This window comes from Rhipicephalus sanguineus, chromosome 7, assembly GCF_013339695.2.
Source record: "Rhipicephalus sanguineus isolate Rsan-2018 chromosome 7, BIME_Rsan_1.4, whole genome shotgun sequence".
NCBI lineage: Eukaryota > Metazoa > Arthropoda > Arachnida > Ixodida > Ixodidae > Rhipicephalus > Rhipicephalus sanguineus.
Window position 1 is genome coordinate 111,327,341 of NC_051182.1, and position 21,422 is coordinate 111,348,762.

General features: G+C 45.0%; 1 protein-coding gene across 3 annotated transcripts in view; it reads right to left on the reverse strand.

The window, feature by feature from the left end:
• LOC119399755 (putative RNA-binding protein Luc7-like 2) overlaps positions 1 to 21,422 on the reverse strand; it is a 33,793-nt gene that overhangs the window by 11,722 nt on the left and 649 nt on the right. Inside the window, exons 2-8 of one of the 3 annotated variants that reach the window (XM_049417839.1) lie at positions 15,550 to 15,613; positions 12,063 to 12,157; positions 9,271 to 9,369; positions 8,207 to 8,317; positions 5,777 to 5,968; positions 2,480 to 2,772; positions 1,986 to 2,141 (exon numbers count right to left, since the gene is read on the reverse strand). In XM_049417839.1, coding sequence (XP_049273796.1) covers positions 1,986 to 2,141; positions 2,480 to 2,772; positions 5,777 to 5,968; positions 8,207 to 8,317; positions 9,271 to 9,366 — 848 coding nt within the window. In that variant the 5' untranslated portion in view covers positions 9,367 to 9,369; positions 12,063 to 12,157; positions 15,550 to 15,613. Of the gene's footprint in view, positions 1 to 1,985; positions 2,142 to 2,479; positions 2,773 to 5,776; positions 5,969 to 8,206; positions 8,318 to 9,270; positions 9,370 to 12,062; positions 12,158 to 15,540; positions 15,614 to 21,422 lie in introns of all 3 variants that reach the window. The other 2 variants (XM_049417838.1, XM_037666589.2) reach the window with 2 other exon arrangements.

Consider the following 21,422-nt stretch of genomic DNA (forward strand, 5'->3'; position numbering starts at 1 on the left):
ATGCTGTGGTAATCATGACATCACAATTCCTCGTTTAACAATATTCGAATGCGCCAACGCGAAATTAAACACCGATTCGATGAATCGGGCTAGACAGCCCGCAAAACCTGCTCCGCAGTGAAACTTAAAAGCATGTATCAGAAACTGCAAATTCTTCAGAGCAAGGCATTTAGAATGTGCTCACTTCTTTATACAGCACGTGATTGTCAATTAAAATTAAATAATCATCTGTATATCTGAACACTGTAACACCTCTCTACAGTTTGGTTAAACCCGATCACGAGCCGCTATGGCATTAAAGGGGTCATGAAGCACCCCTTGGGCTGATTGAAAAAACACATCCTGCGGAAAGCTGACACGGCTATGAACTGCTCTGCCAAATATTACAGTCGTGCGCGCCGCGTAATGGCCACAAGCGGAGCGCGAAGTTGCCGTTTCCCCAGGCACCCTCTTTTCAAACAGAGGCCGGTTCTCACTCTCGTCGGTGGGCGGGGCGTCTGTCCGCTGTACGTCGCAAGAGACATAGCATGCTTATTGGCCGATAGCCGACGTAAATCGAGAGCGGCGTTCGGATCAGATGCGCTTCTTGCCGCGGGGTGCCGCCACTTGCCGGCGCCGCACTCCTCAGTACACGGTAGCCGCACTCGCGCAAGCGAATCACAGCGGTGAGAGCGATCGCGTTTCATGACGCGCGCTGACGTACTTCTTCCCCCCATGCCATCCCTCCCTGTCTAGCTTCCGTGCGCTCAGCCGGCACGAGAAAAGAGAGAAAGCGCTGGGAGCGTGCGCCAAATCCCCGTAACTCCGCTGATTCTTGACGGATTCGAGAAATTTTGTGGCAATCGATTCGGGACGGCAGTACACTCCGATACTGAGGCCATTAGATCATTACTTGGAAAAGTGGTTCATGACCCCTTTAAATGCCATAGCGGCTTGTGAACAAGTAATCATTGAATAAATACGAATCCGGTTTTGCAGCTCGCATTGTTCACGATAGCACGTTTTGACTGTATGTATCGACACGTGATAACTCGCATGCCGCTTAACTCCACATCCGGTATACATCCGCTCGGTAATACCTACACTGACTGCATCATTCCTTTCGCATTTCGTGAGTAGAGATACATGCAGGTGCGTTCAGACATGTGTAGTATTTAGGATTTAATAATAGTAAACCAGCGGCGGCGCGTTTTCTTCGTTTGGTGTTCGCACGGCGCCAACGAGCAGCGAGCGACGGAACAGCCGGCGGGCTCGCCGTACACACTTTTCCCATATTGCATCGCGCGCCCACGGGGGGTTCTGGGATCGCTTGAAAAAGGTCTATTGGACGTTGACTGTCTCTTGGCACAGTTCGACCGTAACGGAGCTTCAAAGGCAGCTCTGCCGCAATACCGGGGTGTGATGAGGTGAAGCATATTGAAAATCTAGGGACCACTTCCATTTGGACGTTGACTGTCTCTTGACAAAGTTCGACCGTAATGGAGCTTGAAAGGCAGCTTTGCCGCAATACAAGAGTGTAATGAGGTGAAGCATATTAAAAATCTGAAGGGGTCACTTTTCATCGGACGATGATTGTATTTGTTTTTTGGAAAGTTCGAATAGCAAACACTATTCGAAAAATATTCAAAATTTCGAATATTCGCACACCCCTATTTAAAACCCACTATACATGATATATGCATCCTCAAAGCAGACTCTGCAGCACCCCTCTGTAACAACAACTCCTTCATTTTCTTATCTCGTAAGGGTATGCTTAGTGATCCTCTGCAACATTTTTTATTTCATAAGAAACTTAGTGAAAGAGTGAAATTTTGTCACAGCTGGCCTTTAGTGAAACAGAACAGTATGTCTTTCAGGTTTTCGAGTTGCCCGCACCTACAGTCATAGCTGGTGCTTGCCATGTATTGCCGGCGCACTATTGAAATGAAAAGTGGTCGCATTTATCCATTGTGTACACAACACCAGCAAGCACAGACTGTACTTACCTTCGCTCGCGAGACGACCGCCGGTGCCGACTGTCTCGCCGCTTCTCGCGACTACGGTCACGCTTCCGGTCTCTTGAAGAGCCCCTGGAATGATGGCGCGACGAGGAGCCCCGTGATCCCGAGCGACTCCGGCGACGTCGCTCGCGTGACCGTGACCTGCACGTTCAAGAGAGACGGCGATCTCAAGAAAGAGGACAACACTTCGAACCTTTGTGCTGGAGCAACAGAAACTGGGTGATACCCGAGAGATGATAGCAAATGGCATGTTAGGGGGTTATCATAGCCTCAAAGGTGCTTCTGACTTAAAGTGTACAAAAGCAGAAGCTCGAGCACGTTGGTTTTGGTTCATAACGGTGTATAGCACAGCGCGTGAACACGGGAAAAAAAGAAGTACAGTAGAAAAGGAGCATTGACTGCCAACTGATTTTTATTTCGCGGAAGAGCGAAATATACATATGTGCAGAAAACAAGAACAATGTTGAGATGTGTCTCACCTGCGGCGCACGGGACGATCCTCGCCGCCACGACGACCAGCGGGGCTCCGGCTGCGGCTCCGACTGTCCGGCCCGCCTCGCCACGGGGCCGAACCGCCTCGAGAAGAGGACCGCTCGGCGAGCTGTTCGGCGCGCGCCTTCTCGCGCTTGTCAGTGACCGTCTGCTTGAGCTGTGCCAGCTTCTCGCGGATGGCGATGAAGCCCAGGTGCAACTTGCCGCCAAAGTGGTCGGCCAGCCGACGGTCGTTGTCGTGGATGCCCAAGTAGGCGGAGCACACGTCGCACACCCGCAGCTGCACAGAACACCAGTTGAACATGAATACACTCAAACCCCGATATAACAAACACGAATATAAGGAATTATCGGTTATAACGAAGTAAATGAAAAATAGTCTTGTCGTAGATACAGTGTTATGAATGCACGTTTATAGCGGATTTTCGGATATAACGAAGTTATTTTCTTGTCAGATGTGACTGTTATAATGAGGTTATAGTGTATTGTTGACTAGATCTCCAAATTTCTGACCACTCATTCTTCCAAGCAAACACTAATGAGAGTTTCTGCGTGACGATCTACCGATCCTGGGTAGGTGCGAGTTCCATAGCACTGATGGATGGGGGGACAAAACAAGTAGATGCAAAGAACAAGTTATTAGGAATGACGACAAAAAAAAAAGGAGAACGTTTGTCTCAACATCACAAGCATGCAATGTAGACTAACAGCCAGCATGAGTTGCGTTGCAACTAGAGCTGTGCGAATAGCAAAATTTTGGGTGCGAAGCGAATTCGAATAATAAAGATTGAGTGCGAATCGAATCGAATAATTTCGAATAATTCTCAAACATTTTTCGAATAATTCGAAGTGAAATTACAGAAAAAGTTGCAGAGAATCCCTAAGTATGTTCTTGTGAGATAGCAACATGAAAGTGTTTCTTTTCACTAGGTTGATGAAGTGCTGGTGGGGTCATATTTCATAGTTGTCTTTCTTATCAAGAATGAGGCAATGTAGAGGCCGAATTGTATTTATGTACATGATCTGGTGCAACCAAAGTGTTGCTGACAACACTTCACACATGATAGGCAAAGATGCCATTTCCTCAGCCTCTCCTCCTCTTTCAACTGCTGTGGAAGCCCAACTGATGTGGCGGCCAAGGGTGTGCTCCCTTCAAGTCCGGAGTTCCAAATCTGCCTCGTAGACGTCGATATATAAGAACATCTGAAATTTTGGATGCTAAAAAGCTTCGGTGTCCGATTTTTCGGACTTCCTGCCCCAATTTCAGGTCCAAAACAGCATTGAGCCCCCAACTCTGCCACATCTTTCATCTCCATATTGGAACCAGCGTTTTCTTGAGTTAATACATTTGCGACCGTAGCGGAGCTTGCAAGGCAGCTTTGCCGCAATACGGGGGTGTGATGAGGTGAAGCATATTGAAAATCTAGGGACCACTTCCAAACAGACGTTGACTATCTCTTGCCTCAGTTCGACCGTAACGGAGCTTGAAAGGCAGCTTTGCCGCAATACGGGGTTGTGATGAGGTGAAGCATATTGAAAATCTAGAGACCACTTCCAATCGGACTTTGTCTCTTGGCTAAGTTCGACCGTAACGGAGCATGAAAGGCAGCTTTGCCGCAATACGAGAGTGTAATGAGGTGAAGCATATTGAAAATCTGAAGGGGTCACTTTCAATCGGACGTTGACTGCATTTGTCTTTGGGAAGTTCGACTAGTTCGAATAGTAAAATTTCAGTGCGAATCGAATCGAATAGCAAACACTATTCGAAAAATATTCGAAATTTCGAATATTCGCACACCTCTAGTTGCAACATGTTGTCCGTGCTCAAAGTGGTGCTAACACTACAAAGCGGTGCAGACATAGCAAAAATTAGCGAAGTAAACATTGTTTCAGTTGTTGGTATTCTGTAAACAATTTAAAGCATGCCAGTGTCACCATTCAGGCTTGAGGCCCCTTCAACCACAGCCACTGTGTGCAACTCGAACTGAGTGCAATTGTACTCATGATTACAATGATAGGGGATACAGTAAAAGCTCGTTAAATTCGACACCCGTTAATTTGGAAATTCGGATAATTCGGACGGCTCTATTGGTCCCGGCCGAAGTGGATGTTAATCTATGGGACCAAACCTTCGTTAATTCGTCAGAATTGGGCTCAGCACCGCTTAATTCGGACAAATGTTGACGGCTGCCGCTACACAAAAGTGTGGTAAGGCAGCGCTGGCACCACTGGAGCAAAACCGAAACCTGAGTGACATCACCATCGTCATCAACTAGCGGGGCGATCGCAGCGTCACCGAACGTCGGCGTCTTCTTTCTTCGCTCCACTGCACCTCCGACGCCATTTTCCCTTGTGTTGTGTCGGCACCGTCTCTTCTTGCGGAGTTCTCTTTTTTTCCCCTTTGTGACCGTGTTTACATGTGAGGCCCGAGCATGCGGCAGTAGCTGACGATGGCATCGGCGAGGTGTCAACCGAGTCTACCGATGATGACTGCCCGACCTTCGATGCTGTCCTTCCCTCACATATGACCCTTCAGGACTACATCGCGATTGATGATTGTGTCGCCACGACTGGTCTCCTGCCCAATCAAGAAATTATTAATGATGTCGCGAACTCATCGCACCTCACGGGAAGTCTCGGAGGCTCTTTTGATATTAGAGGACGTTTGCCTGAGCACTTCCGACAGTTTGCGTGCTGTTGGCCATTTGGAAGAGTTAATAAAAATTGTAATGTCAGCCGGAATCTGCGCGAAAACGCAGACGACCATTACAAAATACTTCAGCAAATAAAGGTATGCTTCTCCAACTTGATTTTAATGTTGTTTTTCCTGTTCATTCGTTAATTCGGCATTCGGTTAATTCGGACATTTTTTCCGGTCCCGTGAAATCCGAATTAACGAGCTTTTACTGTATTACAATGGTATCTTCGCTTTGAATTAGACTACTACATGACGAATTTCAACAGTAGCAATCCTGTTCACACGCAACACGACGTCACAAAAATGAGCGAACGCTATTGGTTGCTGCACCACTAAATGTCCTTTTGTACCTGTATTGCAATGAATACAAAATGGTTTCTAACAAGATGAAACAATTGAAAATGAAACAAACTGCGCAGGAGACGAAACACAAGTAGAAGTGGACAGGATAAATGCAGACTAACTGGATTTACTGACAACACCAAACTTCTGACAACGCACATGCACAGAAGCCCTTTCAACACTATCACACACCACCTCAGTTGAAATAATACAGGCACTTTTCATTAGGAGTCACAAACGTCACCTTCTGCTGCTGGTACGACGATGCGGGCATAGAGTTGCGGTAGTCCTGCTCTGCCTCCGCCTTCTTCCGCCTGATATCCTCCACTTCTTCGAGGAGCTTGAGTGACTCTTCGACGTTGCCATCGGCGCCTTTCGCCTCCGCCGCGGCCAGCTTTTTGCCCATCATCTCCGCCAGCTCGTGCACGCGGTTCAGCTGCACCATCACAAGTCAAGGTGACAGCTAAAGGTCACAGCCACGTACAAAGCAAGCCCAAACTGCGACATCTCTCAATTCAAATCACAAAACATCCCGCTTGACCCCATTATTCTAGTGTCACTTGCATCGTGGCCCATAGCTATGAGCAGGAGCATATCAACAGTTTTGAACAGTCATTTAGATTTTACTATGAATCCTCTGTACATGTAATACAGTATAGACCGCTTATAACGTAAGTCGCCGGAGTCGCGGATATCCGCACTATAAGCGGTACCGCACCATAACCAAAACAACCTTCTACAAAGGCTGCACTTGCGGAAAACGTGTTGAGCATGTAGCCTCGCGTGTCCGATAATCGACATATGCGATTTGGGGCGCTTACAACCACTTAAATCGCCGAATGTTCAAAAATTAACCGCCAAAGACCCGCATTGCCAACGAAATGAAGACGGGGGGAAAAAGCAAACAAAACAAAGTGCCATCGCGGAAATTTGCCGACTACGTTTCAGGCCACCTCGAGGTATGCGCATTACACAGAAACCATGTCGAATCGCAACCGAAATTTCACGTGCTGAGCGGTACCGATCGTTCGATTTCACAGGCGCGCCCGTGATGTCCAAGACATTGCAGTCGAATCCGGAACCACCATTCGAGAGTTGCATGTGCCAACCATGCCCTCGTTTCCATTAACGATATGATTCTCTTCCCTTCAAGTGCAGCCATCGCAAAAAGTTTCGTTGATTCCGCACCAAACCGCAACTTTCATCGCCCGTGACCGCTACCGAAAAGCAACCAACGCTGATTAGGCTTAGCGTGCGGTTCAGCATGTTGTCGTGGGAAGTTTCTCCAAGACAACATGAAGATCGGACGTCGAAAAGATCGCACTCAAGCACTAACCCAAGAACAGCGCGCATGATATGAAGTTTGTGCGGTTTATGTTCGCGGCTGGGAGATCAACGGCGACAAAAGCCCGCCAAGCTCGTTTAAGTCCGCGCACTGGCAGAAAAGGCGAAAGCTCGCGTCATGAAGCCGCAAAACTTTTCAATTTGCGGACGAGGTAGCAAACGCGATATCTGTAGCAAGTGTGATAACGACGACGCTTTTCCCGACAGGAAACTTACTTTAAAGCGCACTTGATGAGGACGCGATCGTACGTTCCACGCGTAACGCGCTGCCGGCAAGCGGCCGCGGAGCCTTGCCGCCGCCGGTGCGAAGGCTACTCCGTCGCCTATGCAACCACCATCCTTCCCCACTCGGCGAGCCCGCACAGCGCTGCCGCGGTCTTTTTCCTCCCTCCGCCCCTCGTTCATTCACTGTGCGTGCCCTCGCCCTTCGTAACGACCTCGTCGCTCCCTCCCCAGCGGCGTACCTCCTTTGAGAACCGCACTCGCTACCGCATTTGTCAGAAATATTTTCTCGCAACCGCATTATAAACGGTATTTCATCTTGGGGGACTGCATAATAAGCGGTATGCGTATACATGCGGTTCTATGGGAGGGTAAATGGGAGTCGAAAAAGACCGCATTATAACCGGTCCTGCACCATATGCGGTTACGTTATAAGTGGTCTGCACTGTAATGCACTTTTGAGAAGTTTATGATTTTCCGATGCTAACAAATTTAAATATATAATTAAACAAAACTGACTTCCGATTTGCAATGAAAAGTAGCTTTATTTAGGCACATTTATTACAGCCCGTTGTCTTTTTTTTTGTTGTTTAGCTGATCGAGACTGCACTGCACTTCAAATTTCAATATAGCGAGGTTCCGATATACTGAAGCAAGAAAACCAATATTATTGACATCACTATGTCGAGGTTATAAGTACACTAAAGTAGACAGACTATGCGCGCATTGTTAAAAAAAAAAGCAAGCACTTATTCTAACTAGTGCAGTATCCACAGTGAGAGCCTGACACGTTCACAGTAAACAATTTCAGTCACATTACTGGCAATCGGCTTTTATAATGCGAAACAATTATACGCATCATGAAGGGGAAAATCTGGCGAGCGTCGACATTAGCACTCCACAATGAGAAAACATGCTAACCAAGTAAGGACGTCAACATACAGTTGACATGCAGGGGCACGTAATGCTTTCACATTCTATGCAAATGAGGAGGCTCAAATGCCTGTGTGACTTCCTTTCAACTTGGTTAGCATCGCCCCTTTTACTTTTCAGCAGTGATTCCCTACACCGCGGACACTGATTGACAAAAGGCCTGGTCCAAGCATACCTTGAGCGTCACTTCTGCGCTCAATTCCTCCTGCGTCTCGGCCAGCCGCCGCTTGGCCTGTTCCGTTCGACGGTCACATTCGCCAATGAAGTTTTGCAGGTGCTCCATTGCCTGCGTTAAAAATAAATACTTGTCCACCACAATGATCAGCAAGGGTCTTAGAGTATACTGTGCGGAAGCATGCTGCAGTGAAAATGATAGGGCAGCCTACCAAGCAGCAAGTTTTTAAGTGATACCGCCCTTACTAAATACGTTGGCAGATTTCGCAGGGTGCAACAACTGCAATGACAGGCCCAGCATTTAGCAGCCAATTTTAGCATCAAACTAATATGCAGTCGAAGCTCATATAACAGGTGCATAACAGAAAGCTGAGCTAGCTGACAGGCATTCATTGTGGAAGAGAGTAAGGCATATATTCCTTCGATTATCTCGCATAAATATATTAGCTCCCATAATGATTTATGTGTGTTCCAAATAGGCGAGTGGTGCTGCCGTTCTTTCAGCACATGCAGACATGTTTTGTGTATGGCCTTTTTTCAAACAGAGCGACCTCTCAGTTTGTAGTGTGCGCTTGCATTTTTCTCTTCTCTTTGCACAACCTATGTTCTGCGATTAATTAAGCAGATGTAAAAAAATTATCGAAAGATTGTCTTGGTGTTATTACAGTAACAGATATGAGTATATGTTGAACATCAAATATAACAAAGCTACTTTTGTGTCCGATGCAACTCGTTATGACGAGGTTCAACTGCATCTTGTGCAAGTTTTTTCAGCTCCATGTGACATAGTCTAGAATGCAAGAAGCATGTGGCTGGATTTTTCCCGAAACTTCTAAAATTAGTGGCACTGTTCCTTTGGCCAATTAAATGGCATCTTATTTTTTTCTGATGTTCAAAATTCATGATGTCCACCCTTACAAAGGAATGGGATCGAAAACTGTCCCACTTTTTGCTTCGAATCACAGTTCACCTTCGCAACCAAAATGCATGCTGCATCAGCGCACCCCACCCACAAGAGACTTTTGTACGTCCGCTCATTTTTTGCCAACTAACACCACCACTCACGTCCACGTCGTAAAAGTAGTCCTTCTTCTTGGTGGCATTCTCATAATCCGCCCTCAGGGCCAGGTCGTGGATCTTGGGGCAGTCGCCCAAGTCCATCCTCTGAAAGAATAGCAAAGAAGACAGCACAGTAAGTTGCATTACTAAACTGTACCCCATGCAAAAAAAGAAAAAACCCAAGAAGCTGCTAAAATGTCACCCCTTCTTTTAAATACAAGTTTACTTAAAGGCCAACTCCATGAATAGAAAAAGTTATAAAATACAATGAAGTCAATATGAAATGTTTATCATCCTTGACAGGATGCAACAGACATTGCATACTCAAATATCAGATACAACAAATGTATTGTCTCATCTTTTTCCTAGTACAATATGTAGTTTTTAAATTTCAGGTGCCATTTTAGGAGCCATAGTTTGCATAAAAGAGAGTTGTGAAGTAATTAAGCACATCAAAATGACCTGAAGTGAATACAGAGTGCAACAAAACAATGGATGCTCTAAGCCCATTTGAACAAAAGTTGTGGTATGTTAAATATTTGTGGCTGAAAACCCAGCTTGGCGTAGACTCATGTGGAATGTTCAACGTCCCATAACTTTTGTTCAAATGGGTTTAGAACATCCATTCTTGCTTTCTTGCATTCTGTACTCATTCCTGGTCATTCTGATGTGCTTAATTACTCTGCAACTCTCTCAGTTTAGGCAAACTGGGGCTCCCAAAAAGCATATGAAATGTTTCATATTTTAAAAACTACAACTTATACTAGAAAAATAATTGCATATTTGAAATCTGCACACAAATATGCATAAACTCTGCAAGTTTCATCTCAATTGATAAAGAATTAAAAGAAATTTTTCAGGACCCATGTGGCTTGTAGACACCAAGAGTCGTCAAAGAAAAAAAAAGCTTTTTATTAGATTATTCAAATATACAGCTACTCTTTCACATACAAAGCCTGCCTAACTTAAATCTTATACCAGTATTTCATCTGCAGTTTAGACATATTAAACAAGTACGAGCATTTTTTTAGCATAAAGCCCACACTGTGTGTCACAAAGTGCCGAGAACAGGATTCTCATTTTATGCTCATAGGTCTATTCAAATTGTTTTTGTCTTTTCCTTATAGTAGTCATGGTACATTTGACCTTGACGAACTCCAGAATGACTAGTTATGACGCGATTTGAAACCTGCTTGCAGTGTTCCACTAATACATCATAATATCTAGCAATCTGATAATGATCGATTTCTGCTGAACAGATTCTTTCATATTGTCTCCAGAAAGAACAGAGAGGCAGCTTTATGTATCCCAAACTAGCCGACCTTCTAGAAAAATTATTGTATATCTGCAATTCTCATGAAAAACCATAAAAATCTATTCGGTTTCATCAAGTTTAGACAAGAAATACACCAAATATCTCCATATACCATGTCCCCCTTAATGGCTTATCTAATGTTTTCCCCAAATTAGCTCTCCTTGATTGTTATCCAGTTAAAAATCCCCGCGTTTCTTAAGCTAGACAAGTTGCATCAATGGCCCACAAGGCACACTGTTGATACATTGAAGTGTATACATTTATTTCAATACCCAAGTACTATATACATTGGGTAACCTTCTGTTGTCTCATGTCTTTTTTTGCGCTCAAAAATAGTGTCATTATGCAGCATCTAGGGCCTCAAAAAGTCATTTTAAGTTGTTGATACGTTTTAGCTATCTGACAGCAAAAGAGCCATGGTTGTCAGCTACACTTTTGCATCCTCAATGTAATCTCAACCTAAAAAAAGAAAGGATACTTATTACCAAGAAATATTTTTCATGTTCACAGACATAATGCACGAAATTCATTTACTTATTTTATCATTTGTACAGCAGAACATTTTGTACGTCAGCAATGGCCGATTCGATCAGTGCAGCAGATAGGGAGGTCACGTACATGGCGATTTCATCTCAGTTTTGATGCGGGCAGTTCAGTTTGAAAAGCATCAGCGCTATGTTTAGTGGCAATTTTCTATGTAAATGTGCACAGTTTGAACTAGTGGTGCAAGGCTAGACTAACAGCAGAGCTTGTGGCTGACCTAGATTATTAGCAAGGTCTTAATTAGCATGGTCTTAATTATCAAGTCTTAATTAGCATGGTCTTAATTAGCAAGGTCCTCTATCTGTTCCTGTCTGTTTTATTCTCTCTCTCTTTTCCTTTCTCTTCCATTTATCTCTTTGGTGCTATTTTGTTTTCTTCAGAAGGCACACGTATTGCAGAAGCGCCTACATTGCACATCCATCGTGTCAACCTCGGTGGGTGTGCTGGCCACAGGCCTTATTATCCACCAACTACTAGGCGATACAGAAAAATGTAGAACTATCCCCAGGCCTTATTATCCACCAAACTACTAGGTGATACAGAAAAATGTAGAACTAACCTCATTTCTGGAACGTACGTCGCCAAGAGCAAACTGTCTTTACTTATAGTTAGTGCTAAGCTGAATAAGAGGATGAAGACAGCACGCGCCGGCTGAGTTATTGCGTTGCACGCACTAGGTGCAGCTTAGTTTTCTGGTCACGTGAACCGGCGGAATGAAAAGCTTAAACAGCTCTGCTGTTAATAGTCAATATCGGCACACAGAAAACAATGACAGACTTAGAGACAAGATATCTATTAAGCAAACTTAGCTTATCTTTTTCCTTTTGTGTTCCTTCTATTCTGATGCAACTTTTCATATATTCAGCACAATGCAAACTTGGGCAAGTTGGTTTTGACTTTCCACGTCGCGAGTTTTCCACGTATGTGCAGGAGTACTGACCGTGGATGCCAGGATGTCGTGCGGGCAGCAGGCCAGCAGGAAGCTCTTGCACACCCGGGGATCCGTAAAGTGCACCTTGTAGCGGTTGTTCTCGCCTACAACAACATAGGAGCCAGGTTGGAGATGGACACTCTGGTCACCAACACTGAAGCACTCCCAATTCAGTGGCTAAAACCCTTGCCTCGTAGCTACATAGAGAAACAGGAAATATGAAACTGCCCACTACTCTATGCCTCACCGAAGGAACGAAAAAGGAATGGAAGAGTGAGAACCAATGTGCACACTTGTGTCCACGGCAACTTGCTGCATGCACTGCGAAACAGTGCGTTGAAGTGCCATTCCAAACATGAAATAAGCAAGAGTAATTTAACGCTGGCATTTTGGCTTGTTTTTGAAGTACATCATGCTCATACGACTGACCACTATATACAAATGTCTCCAAAACAAATGGACGTGATCAGCTACCAAGTAAGAGGCTCACCAGAAAATAGACAAGAATCCTCATAAATATCAAAGAATTCTGTACGACACGTGCAAAGTGTGCTTTCCCCAGTGGCAAGAATATAAGATGGACTGGCCAAGAAATGGTAGCAAGAATATATCAAGTGCAAACAGCACACTAGCACCACCATGCCACGTGCCGAGCAAGAGTGGCAACGTCGTACCAGTCACCCAAGGACTGGGCCTGATGACAAACCTGAATCCGGCTACCCGTTCAATGAATAAAGAGGAATAATTGAATTAACAAACACAAACTAAATCTATTATAATGCATGAAATAGAAAACAGGGAAGGCTTCATATAATACTATATATCCATCCACTGGTACAGCATTATAAACGATCAGACTAGGTTCTTACTTCTGAAAAACACTGCAGACAACATTTTGTGAAACACCAGCAATTCGTCCTGAACGCAAAAGCCAAAAGCTAGTCCTCCGAATGGAAATTGACAATCCATGTCACTGTTGCGTAAAATTTCTTTGGATGACCATACAAATTCAATCACGATTGTATTGAGTACCATGCAGTGTTATGACAAACTTCATTTGCTCGAACTCTACATTTACGGAACTCCGATTATTGTTGTTGATGCACTCTGGAACTATCATCTGACTGAAATCCGGTAAAACTCTCAGCCTTTTACAAATGAAAAAACAGAAGCAAACATAAGGAAGCGTATTTCCTGTCTTATGAGCAGATTAAAGAACCTTGTAAAAATCTCAGTCAGTGAAGGTAACGATATTGAAAAAAGCAAATTCTTACGGAGAATTACAACTTTGTTCCTTATTCAAAGCTATACTACCGTAGTTGGCAGGGGCATTGTTCCAATGATGCTACATTAGGACTGTATTACAAGCCAATTTTCTTGAAAGACCTGAAAGACCCAATCACCTACACCCCCCCCCCCCGACCTCCCCAAAGAAGGCTAACTTACCAAGCAACCCCCCCCCCATCCAATTTCCCATCGCGCAACATTTGCAAAACACCCCTCCCAGCAAGAACACACAAGACAGCCTCTCAACGGGCAGTCAAACTACAAAATGGCAGGCGTTAAGAATTTTCTTTTTCACTCGTGACCAAGCACTGCGATTCACATGTTGGCTCACCACTTGGCTGAACACAGACGAAGCAATGCGCCGTCTTCTCCCACGTCGGTGGTGCCGCCTTCGTCACATTTTCGTTTAACAGGCAAAATGTGTTAAGACACAGAGCTTACAAAAAAAAAAAAAAAAAAACTGCGGCGATGACGAATCATGCTTGTCTCTCGACGATGTCACGCACACTCGGTAATCACAAGAGATCACAGGAAGAAGCACCCCTCCGGACAATCAAGCAAAGTTTTTAAAAAACAAACGATAAGGTTTGTGTCCGGTGGAGTGAAAGGACGTACCCAGATTCGCCGTCTCCTCGTCTCACACAAAAACATACCCAAAACTGCGGGAGTGCCCCAAACAGGCCAGAGCGCCGCTTGAAAGACAATGCCACCTCCTGTGTGAGTGTCCGCCGCCTCTCTCTTTCTCTCCCTCTCTCTCTCCCCTATGCCCTTTCGCAGAGAAAAGTGCAGCACACAGTAACATCCATCCACTGGTGATGATGACGGTTGCACAAATGATAGATAAAGTTAAGAGAAGAGAGGGCACGCCTCCCCGGCCCCACGTACGAGAGGCGGGGAGCGCGGCAAGCCAAAAACATACGAGCAGAACAAAGAGGAGAGTTTTAGAGAGAGGGGAATCTACGTACGAAGTGTGCAGCCAGCTCTCTCTCCCCGACGGCAGCGACGACGACGCGGCACCTTCGAATAAAAACACTTACGGCTCGCTCGGCGGAAGGGGGGCACCAAAGGCTCATTGAGAGTGGGGCGGGCGGTGGCGTGGCTTGTGAGCGGCAAGGAATTCCGCTTCTTGCCGAAAAAAGCAGACAACATGCGGAGCAGATCTTGGCCCATCACCCCCCCCCCCTCTCCCTCACTGTCTTACTTCCCAACAATCCATTATTCCGTAGGAATCGCAGGATACAAAGTTATGTGCCTTCAGCACTTCTCTTCCGAGGCTCCTTTTGTTTTGTGTAGCAAATAAGGAACAGGGTATGCGTGCAAATGGGGTTAATGAGCAAATGGGCATAACTCTTTAAACCTTACTTCTATGCAAGACTACCAGACGAAAGATAACTTTAAAGCTGCGATGGAGGTTCTATGTGTACATTAATGAAACTACGTTGCAATAATGTCGACCAGCCAGGCGTGGCAGGAATTCTTGGAATCAAATGTACATGGCTTTCATAAGCATGCTCACAAGTCTAAAGTTTCTCTCCTACAAGCAGAGGGCACTGCAATTACATTACTCCGTATAAAGTAACCAATATATCCTACAAGGACAGGTAATGAACATAACGTTAGAGGAGCAAATTGGCAACTTATGTCAGTCCAGCAGGGATGCATACATCAATTATTATAGCTTCATGAAGTTATTTTAGCTTCATTAGCCTACAGGGGCATCCAACATACAAGACCTCTTATTGATGGCAAGCTGAGGAGACTGACTATACTTTTTCTGTGCGCTTAAGTTGCGGCGTTGTGAAACCACATGCAGAGTTAGTGATAGACTTCCAGCCATTTCTTTTTGTGAAGACACACTATGCTGAAATGGAACAGGGCTTCACACCTAATGGGCAAGCTAAACTAGGCCTAACTGCTGTCTGCACTAAGAGATAAGTGCACACAGGAATGAGCTGTGGGAGGTAACAACGTGGCAGTGCCAATGCAAGTTATGTGCAGTGGTAACCTAAGGGGAAAGCACAAATGACACTGCAAAAACAAACCCTACAGTGCAACAGCCCTTGAAACGTCTGCACCGCGGTGCAAGATGGCACGTCACTTGAGGGGGAAGGCCCCCAAGCACAAGTACATAGAGGTATGCTCACATATACATATACTAGATATACATAGATATATATATATCGGCAAGCCAAAGACTCACGCAAAGTACAGCACTGAACAACTACACTCTCCCGGTTCCAGGTCAAGAGACGGGCGTCTCTTTAGTGCTTCGCCTGGAAAAACACGGGAACACACCTGTGTACAGCCCGACACAGCGCACGCGCACGCTCGCACAGCCCCCGCCCACCCCATGTCCATGCTTTGGTAACGCAGCCTGGCTCGCATAAACCGAGCCATCAATCGAACAGTCCATTGTTTCGTATTTACACTTTGCCTCACAAATCCCACGTAATGCAGCAAAAGGTATGGGCCATGTCAGCCAATCAGAACAGGGAACATAAAAGAATGCCTTCTCCTACATCCAATCTCTGATTGACCTCCACGTGATAGCAACCAATAGGTAGGCTTCACGAAGGGATGGCCAGTGCAGTGTGACCAAGCACATCTCTAAGCTGCAAAACGGCAAGTTGGGCCAGTTGGTTGGGATACATTTTTTTCACTCGGTTACAGCGCAACACACATGAGGACAATAGAAGGAAAACGGCGCCGTGTTGCCCATTTTCCTTCTATTGTCCTTGTGTGAGTTGCGCTGTAACTGAGTGAAAAAAATGCATCTCTAAGCTATCAGATGATGTCACTCGTTGGCCGACATGAAGCACAGCCTTTGGTGCACTGCACAGAATTGGTGAGACAGAGTATAGATCCACTAGCGTGTGTCGCACGCAGCCAATGGTATCGAGAGCCGTTGCGACAGACACCGCTCGCAGAACCTGCTCGGACGACCTGGTCTGTTGCGACAAAGTTCCCTTCAAGAAAAGTCAGGCTGTCCTTTCGAAGAGGCCAGTAACTGCAGAACCACCCAGCAGAGTTAAAAACTGGGGCTTTGCTTCTTTTTTTTTTGTCTGGAAGAGTCAATTAGCTCGATCTACTCCATTGTACAAGTTCTTTTTCTTTCTCTTTCTAGGGGCCCTGCAACACTTCTTTAAAATGGTCAGAAAATGCTGCCAGTCAGTAGTCGAGGCTCCTGTGAACATGCGAGCCAAACATTATAGCACAGCACGCAGCAGAGCATTTACAATAAGGTTTCGAAGTCAGCTAGGAATCGCTTGCTCTTCTCTCAACAAATGATGCCATAAACCCAATCTTTAGTGTGTCATAAGCACATGCAGAGAGCCATTGCCCGATTTCAGCAGTTGTGAGCGTGGCCTCCGAGATTTCGCATTCTGCACAGTTACCACGGCTGCCGCGACATGCATGCACCATGCTCCTAGTCCTAGAGTTACTCGCAGTGTAGAATTACTAGGAAAAGTGTCGCAGGGCACCTTTGAAGAGGCTCTCCTTCCAGCTTCACTGTGCTTAGCTGGCAATGTGCAAGAGCAACAAGTTAAGAGAGCACCAAAAGGCAGCCATTAGCACCGACAACCCAATTCCGAGTGCCATGCACGCACTAAAGAGTTGTGAAGTGGGTGTGTTGGAAGTGAAATCATGGTGTCACAGTTCAAAAACAAGATGCATCACACGAGTGCTGTTACAAAAGGGATGTTTCGCTGGAAGTGTGCGGATGGTGTGTGGGAGGTCAAGACTAAATAACGAATGCAAATGACAAAATGCGATAAAAAGATTTACATCAGCTTGCACGTCGAAGCAGGTATGTCTCAAAAAACCAGTGTAGTTAAGTAACGATTGTCTAGAAATGCTGGTGCACGTTTCGTTAAAGAAGGTGTGTGGCTTGTGCATTATTATGACCGCATTTTCTCTGCGACAACATGCGCATGCACAAAACGCATGGCAACTGCACGAGTCCCTTCAATAACACAACGCTGGGCCATGCTTTGAGATGCAAGGATAACAAAAAAACAAGCAGCGCAAATTCTCTGAAGGGGAGCCTATCATACACGTAGGTGGCACGGGTGACAGCATGAACACTCAGTTCTGTGTGCTGCACTTATACAGAGACCAAGTTTTGTTGTCCCTATGGCACCTTTGTTAACTATGCTATGCGAGGCATGCTTGTGCTGTGTAGTCATTAAAATGTAATTCAACGCTTCGCTCTGTTTGCTTATCTGTCCTGAATGTTTCCACTTGAGCATGCTCACGGATGCATCTGCTTGATTCCTCACCATAGTTGGGAGCTTGAATTATACAGAAGAGTACGCGCCATGACTATTAAGGGGACACTAAAGAGAAAAACGATTGTCATATTAGTAAATTACCATTTCACAATTCCGAAATCACCATGCTTACCATGAGAAGACGCTTAGTAAGTGAGAAAATGCACAAGAAAATGTGGGTAACGATGCCACCTTGAAATTCCCACGCCAAATGTCATAGTGTCAGATTTTGACGGCATCTACTAGGGTCCTACGTAGTTCCCGATCATTAAAAATTAAATACATTGTCCTCTGAGTGGGCCATATACTTAACATACCAAGTTTCAGGAAATTTTGTTGAGCCAATGTTGCCAAAATATGAAAAATAACACTTTCAAATATGTGATGTCGCGCAGAGATTTTGGCACGAAATTTAGAAAAAGAATCTTTGACCTCGGTTTTCTCCCCATTTTAAGGGGCCCTGCAAAACTTTTCTGAGTTATAATGGAATAGTCTCACTATTAGCGCTTGATGCTTCACCAATCACATGCCGCAAAAATTTGTAAAATGCACCAAGTACAAGCAGAGTTACAGGAATTTGTCGCACCCCCCGCTTCAAGTGCTTTCTCTCTCCTCTCGTACCAGAGAGCACACTGAAAGCTACGCAGGGAGGGGGATGACAAGGGGGCAAGAAGATGTGGCCCCTTGTCAGCACACGTCACGACCTTGAGCACTTCCTTTTCTTTTTTTCTTCGAACACGCGGCTTACTTTCAGTGACTGCAAGCGCGTACGCGGGCACGTGGTGGCACTCCGCGGCGACCATGGAACTATTCAGGTCACAATGCTGAAATCGGCCAATGGCGGTGACTTTGGGTACATGGTACAGTAATTTGGGTATATGGCATCATTTGTAGGGAGAAGAGAGAGCGATTTTTAGCTGACCTTGAGAATTAATTGTAAATTCCAGGCCGCATGCTGCGCTATAATGTTTGGCTCGCGTGTTCTTGGGAGCCTCGACTACCAATCGGGCAGCGTTTTCTGACCCTGCTCAAAAGGTGCTGCAGGGCCCCTTTAATAAACCTGTCATGCTGAAACTAACGATGTTGGAGTTCTCAGAGTACAATTTATCAATCTAAACCAATTCACTGTTTCATGTTAGTGTTCCTCTAAATGCAGTCACAGGAAGTCACCCTTGCAAGCTGCATCCAAAGGCATCTACAAGAATGTTTGCCAGGTGTTTCTTCACTCCACAGAAATTTTAAAGACCAAACCTACACGACAAACAACTCGGGCTACGGGAATAACGCTCAAAGAGGCTGCACGTCTATTTACGGCGGTTTTACGAGCTAACTTCCCACACATGTTCTCGGGAATAAGTAAAACAAAAGCTCAGCTTACAAATGGGCTACAGCCATCAGCACACAAAGGCCCTTAGTAAGAATGGCGCAAACAATGGCAGAGGAGCTGTTGAAAGTCCAAACAGCTCACATACTGCAAATGCAGCTTCCCAAGTTTAATGTCGCAGATGAAGTGGACCGGCCAGGACACCTTTCATTACCGCACTGACACTAAAGCTGGGCCGTACAGAATTATATGAGTCTATGAACATAAAGATTCGTTGGTATTCAGGTCTATCATTCCTTCTAATTTTTTCTCTGCTAATGTGATCATCAAAAACTGACTAACTCAACCCCACACCTTGCTCAGCTTCACCCAAAAATTCAAAGGCGAGCGAATTCTCGCGTCAATTAGCAGCGGCGCAATTGATGCAAAGTCGAATAAAACGTACAAGGGAAAGCGGCAACTTTCTGGATAAACTGGCACATACACAAAACAATTTCGCGCATCCTCCCATTACACTGCAAATACGCCCAGCTACACACAAAGCTATTGAATAATTTGCAAAGCTTTGAATGTTAGCTTGAGACTTGGAAACTAACTTACCAATATCTTTGTAAAAATGATAACGATTTAATCGGTACATTTTGCTGGTATTAAACTTTGGCGCTTAAACGAGACAGGTGTAAAGGATTGCACAACACGCAGGGCAAAAAGATATTACAGTGACAACACAGAGAGGGGGCAAGATGGCAGGATTGGTTATGCTACCAGTGTCGGTGGCTGATGAAACCATTTTCTTTGAGGTAGGAGAAAGTTGTAGAGTTTGGCATATCACGTACTGCACAGAATTGTTGGTTTACTACAGACGAAAGAATGGGTGCTAAGAGTGTCAAACTGTTAAAGGACCCCTGACAGCGAAAGTTCTGTTTGCGACTATTTTACTGCAATGTGTAGCTCTGTGTCTGGTTACCCCAAAACTGAATCGTAAATGCTGTAATGCATCATATAATTAATGCTAGCTCGTTAATAGAGCCCAATTTTGCGTCAGTTCGAAACGCCCCAACTCAGATGAGCACTCACGCTTACCTTAAAACCAAATTAAAATATCTTACAGCAATGTCCGGCACTAATAATCGGTAAGAAGTGCCCACGCATACAGGACAATCAAACAACACAGATATCTTGAGGTTTCAAATTTGGTGTCAGGGGTCCTTTAAAAAGTGTCACGATATTATAGGAATATGTGCAGGACAACACTGATTTTTGTTGGAGTCAAAGTCCAAAGGCAACTTTCAGTGTATGAGAGACAGCACCAGAAAATTTTGAGCTCTAAATTTTTTCGAGATATATGATACAAGCGTTTTTATGTTGTGATGCAGTTGCAGTGGAGGAAAATTAAACTTACGGCTTTTTTACGAATGATTACGACAGTAAGCTATCACAATGGGTAGGCCCATATAGTCAAGTGACATGCGGAACTAAATCTAAAAATATCCACACTTTTAATATCCACCATTTAACTGTGCCTGCTCAAATACGGGCTTAAAGACAATATGTATCTGGCACTTGTATTGGAACTCCAAAAACCCTCATGCTGTACAGTACTTTTTCACAAGCTTACAGGTATCTTCCACTAATACAGATTGCTTAAAACATTTATTACATTCATTGTAATATGTATTCTTGAATTGTGCTGATGTGCTACTGTGACTGCCAATGTCGTCAAGCTGTCTAAATGACGGCTTTTTCCACCCGCCCCTTCGCATCATTACGCTGTATTGATGCGAAAATGAACATTAATTCGTTAACACTGTGCTACGGCTCCTCACTTCCAGTCATTGAGTCTAACCTCTGGTGCTTTAAATTTGAAGCCTGGAGCCAGCTTTTAGCAAACTTCTTTCTAGCCTGTTTTCTCCCGTCTCATCAAATGTAAATGCGGCAATACGTGGCGTTGACCACCGAAACTTGCGAGTTGATACGAATTCGGGTTGATACGAATCACGCTATCATACGAATTGGGGCTTACAACGCCCGATGACGCGGCAGGTGCGAAGGATCGAGGGTGTCTGTCGCAAGGCTTCGGAAAGCGTCATTCGCACAAGATGCCACACTCGAGGTGGGTAACACTCGCACTAAAAAATGACGCAAGCAACCGCAGATCCCACCCAAAATGTCACAGGACGTCGCTACTACGTTGTTCGAAGTTACAAAAACGCCAGAAACACATATTCAGGCACAAGAAGTATGCGAATCAATCGATCACTTGCAAGCCAACGATGCGATGCATATTGAATTCGTCTGAAGAGTACATAAACTATCGCGCACAGAGCCCGACCTTGACGTATGCGTGGATAGAAGAGAAGCTTGAGGTGCGAAAAAAAAAAAACGTTTAAGAAAGATGGGAAGCAGCGCAGTGCGAACAATACGGATCGAAATATCTCTCCTACAGGGAAAAAGCGCTGGCCGCCGTCGCGGCTGTGCAAATACAAG